This window comes from Microcaecilia unicolor, chromosome 2 (genome assembly GCF_901765095.1).
Source record: "Microcaecilia unicolor chromosome 2, aMicUni1.1, whole genome shotgun sequence".
Taxonomy (NCBI): domain Eukaryota; kingdom Metazoa; phylum Chordata; class Amphibia; order Gymnophiona; family Siphonopidae; genus Microcaecilia; species Microcaecilia unicolor.
In genome coordinates, this window is record NC_044032.1 from 574,847,941 (window position 1) to 574,853,940 (window position 6,000).

Sequence of the window (6,000 nt, forward strand, 5' to 3'; positions counted from 1 at the left end):
CTTGGTAGATCTCTTCGCATCTCGAGCCAACCACAAAGTCCCTCAGTTCTATTCCAGGCTTCAGGCCCACGGCAGACTGGCATCGGATGCATTCCTCCTGGACTGGGGGGAGGGTCTGCTGTATGCTTATCCTCCCATTCCTCTGGTGGGGAAGACTTTGTTGAAACTCAAGCAAGACCGAGGCACCATGATTCTGATTGCTCCTTTTTGGCCGCGTCAGATCTGGTTCCCTCTTCTTCTGGAGTTGTCCTCCGAAGAACCGTGGAGATTGGAGTGTTTTCCGACCCTCATCACGCAGGACGAAGGGGCGCTTCTGCATCCCAGCCTCCGGTCCCTGGCTCTCACGGCCTGGATGTTGAGAGCGTAGACTTTGCCTCTTTGGGTCTGTCAGAGGGTGTCTCCCGCATCTTGCTTGCTTCCAGGAAAGATTCCACTAAGAGGAGTTACTTCTTTCTATGGAGGAGGTTTGCCGTCTGGTGTGACAGCAAGGCCCTAGATCCTCGATCTTGTCCTACACAGACCCTGCTTGAATACCTTCTGCACTTGTCTGAGTCTGGTCTCAAGACTAACTCTGTAAGGGTTCACCTTAGTGCAATCAGTGCATACCATTACCGTGTGGAAGGTAAGCCGATCTCAGGACAGCCTTTAGTTGTTCGCTTCATGAGAGGTTTGCTTTTGTCAAAGCCCCCTGTCAAGCCTCCTACAGTGTCATGGGATCTCAATGTCGTTCTCACCCAGCTGATGAAACCTCATTTTGAGCCACTGAACTCCTGCCATCTGAAGTACTTGACCTGGAAGGTCATTTTCTTGGTGGCAGTTACTTCAGCTCGTAGAGTCAGTGAGCTTCAGGCCCTGGTAGCCCAGGCTCCTTACACCAAATTTCATCACAACAGAGTAGTCCTCCGCACTCACCCTAAGTTCTTGCCAAAGGTTGTGTCGGAGTTCCATCTGAACCAGTCAATTGTCTTGCCAACATTCTTTCCCCGTCCTCATTCCTGCCCTGCTGAACGTCAGCTGCACACATTGGACTGCAAGAGAGCATTGGCCTTCTATCTGGAGCGGACACAGCCCAACAGACAGTCCGCCCAATTGTTTGTTTCTTTTGATCCCAACAGGAGGGGAGTGGCTGTGGGAAAACGCACCATATCCAATTGGCTAGCAGATTGCATTTCCTTCACTTACGCCCAGGCTGGGCTGGCTCTGGAGGGTCATGTCACGGCTCATAATGTTAGAGCCATGGCAGCGTCGGTAGCCCACTTGAAGTCAGCCACTATTGAAGAGATTTGCAAAGCTGCGACGTGGTCATCTGTCCACACATTCACATCTCATTACTGCCTGCAGCAGGATACCCGACGCGACAGTCTGTTCGGGCAGTCAGTGCTTCAGAATCTGTTCGGGGTTTAGAATCCAACTCCACCCCCTAGGCCCATGTTTGTCTGTTCCAGGCTGCACTCTCAGTTAGTTGGTAAATTTTTTAGGTCAACCTCAGTTATGTCCTCGCCGTGTGAGGCCCAATTGACCATGGTTGTTGTTTTGAGTGAGCCTGGGGGCTAGGGATACCCCATCAGTGAGAACAAGCAGCCTGCTTGTCCTCGGAGAAAGCGAATGCTACATACCTGTAGAAGGTATTCTCCGAGGACAGCAGGCTGATTGTTCTCACCAACCCGCCCGCCTCCCCTTTGGAGTTGTGTCTTCCCTCTCTTTGTCTTGCTACATATGAGACTGGCCGGCACGAGCCAGTTCGGGCGGGAAGACGGCCGCGCATGCGCGGTGCGCATCGGCGCGCGAGGACTAGCAAAGGACTTTGCTAGAAAGTGTTCCGATTGGAGGGGCTGCCTTGGACGTCACCCATCAGTGAGAACAATCAGCCTGCTGTCCTCGGAGAATACCTTCTACAGGTATGTAGCATTCGCTTTATATGAAGTTACTTTATCTGTCCCTAGTGGGCTCATGATCTAAGATGTTTTTTGTACCTGGGGCAATGCAGGGTTAAATGACTTGCCGAGGGTCACAAGGAACTGCAGTGGGAATTGAGCCCAGTTCCTCACGATTTCAGCCCACTGCATTAAGCATTGGGCTGCCCCTCCACTCCTAAATAGTCAATTGTTTTTCAGGTTACACTTGCTAATGTGAATATTAGTGCACAACCTGAAATAGAAATATTGGAAATTGCCCTATTGTGTGGGCTTGCTAGAAATGGGCTTAATGTGCAGGAAAGTCCTACGTTAGTAAGTGCTAAGCCCACTTACTAGCAAACTTTAGTAGACATACCCCAAAATGTTCCTTATGATTAACCAATCTGATGTTCAATAAAACAATACTCAGTATCTCTAGCTTTGGTTTAACACTACTCAACCCCATTTGATGATCAGGAACAACCAACTAGTGTCCAGCAGGATTGTTTTTTGGTTTGTATTTATATTTAACTATTCTTTCTCAATAATTCAAGGCAAGTTATTCAGTTACAGTAGGTATTTTATTTTTCTGTCCCTGAAGGGTTTACAATCTAAGTGTATATGAGGCAATGAAGGGTTAAGTCACCCAAACATGTCCTTGGGTACCCCCAGCCCCTGGAGTTTTCAGGCGATATGCATTCATTCAGTATTCATGAGAGAGATTTGCCTCAGAATGTAGTGTGACATTGATGTGGATTTGTTTGGCTATTAACCTTGTTTAGGTAATCGCTAAATGGTTATATGTTATAAATATTTTTATATCTATTTTTTGACAGTATGGAATTTCTAGCCTGCCCGCCCTTCTTTTGGAAGCAAGATCAGTTTTGGAAGCTGAAAAACATTTGCAGAATATCAACAAAAAGCTTCAGCACTGGCTTAACCTGGAGAAAGAATCAGAAAACCTGATCCAGAAAGTTTAAATGCATTCTTTTTACAATTTGTCTTTCAAATAAAATAGCATGATTGCTTTGTTAGTCCACATGAATATGTGGATATAGAAGTCAACAAATAAATTGTAGGCTAATACTTTTTTTTATTGGCCTAAAATCTGACAAGCTTTCAGTGAAAGAAAAAGTAACCTAATTTTCAAAAGCTTAGGCATCAATTGTTAGTCCAATAAATTATTGCCTACAGCTATTTTTGTTTTACAACCAAGTTTGACCTTCCTTTCCTGAAACTGTTAATACCTGCAAGAGTTTTCTGAAGTTGCTTGAGATCGGCAGTTTACTGTATATTATCTGTACAGATGGCTTCTTGTAAGTATTTTTTTCAGCAGAGCATATCAAGGTCCTTGAATTCTGCAAGTGGCAGTGGTATGGTGTAAGCAAAGTGAAAAATTAAAAAGAAAATATGAATAGGGGGTGACTGTTTGATCTTGTTAATAAGATCAGGGTCTTTAAATTTTTCAAGAGAAGATCCACATTGAACATTTGAAAATAGGGAAGGGGCCCTAGGACTTGAGCATCCCTATCAGAGCTTGCTAATTAGATCTGTTACCCACATGTGGGTAACAGCACTAATTGTATAGGGTTTTTACAAGATTTTATTGAAATATTTGTAATATGGAATAAATATTTTATAATATGTTAGAGTTGTGGTAATAGTGTTTGATGAATATGTATGAGAGATTTGCCTATAATGGAGATAGAAGGCATTTAAATTTCTCATGCATATTCATTAGAGAGAGCCTGAAAACCTTACTGGTTGGGAGTCCCTAGAACAGGTCTAAGAAATCTTAGTCCACAAAGGCCACCAGCAGGTCAGATTTTATTGCTAATGAATATGTATTAGTGATGGCTTGAAAACCTGACCTGTTACGGCCTAGCCACTGCTCTAGGGCAGGGGTTCTCAACCCAGTCCTTGGGCCACACTAGACCAGTTGAGTTTTCAAGATTTCCACAATGAATAGTCATGAGATAAAGTTGCATGCACTGCGTCCATTGTTTGCAGATCTCTCTCATACGTATTCATTATGGCTATCCTGAAGACCTGACTGGCTGGGACACCCTGGAGTGGGACCTTGGTCTAATAGGGAGTGGATTTGGAGTTTCCTTTCAGTTATTTCATATTGTAGACCCAAGTCTTATAGACTGGGAAGAGAGGTTTGGACCAATCCAGCACAAAAGAAGCCAGTGTGTTCCCAATTCTGTCCTTGATCCACACCCAGTCAGGCAGGTGTTCAGGATACCCAATCTGCATTCCACTGCAAGGATACCTTAGAATCCTTTCTTACACTATCGATTCTCCTCTGTAAAAACTCACTAAACCATTTCAAAACATTACCACTCACTCTAATCTGACTAAGTCTATTCAACACTTGATCGTGGTTCATTGCATCAAAGGCGGCTGCTATATCAAATTGTAGCAAAATCATTTGCTGTCCCTTACTAAGAGCCAGTCTGATATCAGTTACCGTTTCCAGCAACAAAGTTTCAAAAATACTATGTAGATAGCTGAAATGGTATTGTGAAATATGTGACTATTTGAGCAAATTTGAAATTCTTCATAATTGAGTATTCACAACAGATTCAATAAGTTTAGCAAGCCATGGTATGCTTGCCACTGGCCTATAATTTTCAGGCTTAGGCAAATCAGCACCTATTGGTTTAGGAATAGGAGTCAGCATAATATATGCCAAAGCAAGGGGGTAACTCCCAGTACTTGGAATAGAATTAACAAACATTGGCAACCAGACCACTCTGTCAGAGGGTGTACACAAGTGTTGCCATACTGGGACAGATGGAAGGTCTAACAAGCCCAGTATCCTGTTTCCAACAGTGGCCAATCCAGGTCACAAGTACCTGGCAAGATCCCAAAACAGTACAATACATTATATGCTGCTTATCCTAGAAATAAGCAGTGGATTTTCCCCAACTCCATTTTAATAATGGCTTATGGACTTTTAGGAAGCTTTTCAAACCTTTTTTAAATCTCGCTAAGCTAATATGACAAGATTGGGGTTGTGGCAGACTACTCACACAGTACGTCTCACCCTTTTGGAGGCACACCCAGCCAGTTGGGTTTTCAGGATTACCTATCTCATGCATATTCACTGAAAACCAGAATAATTAGGTGTATCTCCAGAAGAGGAGTGATAAGCACTGCCGTTAATGTTAAATCCTCCACGTTGCTAAATTTGTGAACTGCATCAGTGGTTAAATAGGTGGAAGTATTTGCTTTCAGTTTGCTGCAGGGACTTGCCTGTTCTGGCCTGCAGAATTTCTATGTACATAGATTTTGCACACCTTTGAATTATACAAGGGTAACCCTAAAATGGGTAAATTTATCTGTATCAAAAGCCAAGTTAAATCCCATAATGTAAAGGATATATTGACAGTTGTAGAAATGGTCCAGAATTTAAATCATGTCTAAAAACTATGCATAAAATGATGTCTTGTTATAATGCAAGCAGAACTCATCTTAGTCAGTCAGTGTTGTGGTTTTTCCAGTATTAGGAAACAATATCAAAGAAGCTTATAGCTACATGATAACAACATTCCACATTAGGAGTAACCAACACAAAGCAGTTAGCAGGGTTTAAAAGGTTTGGACCATTTCCTAAAAGAAAAGTCTATAATGGACCTGGGGAAATCCATTGCTTACTTCTTGGATAAGCAGCATAAAATCTGTTTTATTCTTTTGGGATGTTTCCAGGTACTAGGACCTGTTGGAAAAAGGGCACTGGCCTTGATGAATCTTCAGTCTGTCCTAGTATGACAATGCTTATGTTCTTAAACTGATAGAGATGTAACATTTATGTACGTTATGTGTTATACAAGGCTTATAGTCTGTAGATACCAGAATTAATTCAATGCAGATCACAAAATCAAGATAACCAGAAAGCAATCTGAGAGCTACAAACCACACCTACAACCCAATGTTTAAATCATAAATGTTCACAAAACATTAAGTGTCTTCTGAAAGATTAAATAATTTGACAAAACGCGGATCTGTAACGAATTCCAAATAGAGGCAACTTGGTAGTATGGTGTCACACTGATAGCTACTACTCCTATAACTATCAATCTCATGGCTATAAGCTTTT

General features: G+C 42.6%; 1 protein-coding gene across 3 annotated transcripts in view; it reads left to right on the top strand.

The window, feature by feature from the left end:
- CENPU (centromere protein U) overlaps positions 1–3,471 on the top strand; it is a 141,960-nt gene extending 138,489 nt beyond the window's left edge. For all 3 annotated transcript variants that reach the window (XM_030192655.1, XM_030192653.1, XM_030192654.1), the window contains exon 12: positions 2,732–3,471. In XM_030192655.1, coding sequence (XP_030048515.1) covers positions 2,732–2,875 — 144 coding nt within the window. In that variant the 3' untranslated portion in view covers positions 2,876–3,471. The remainder of the gene's footprint in view (positions 1–2,731) is intronic.
- The last annotated feature ends 2,529 nt before the right edge of the window (positions 3,472–6,000 follow it).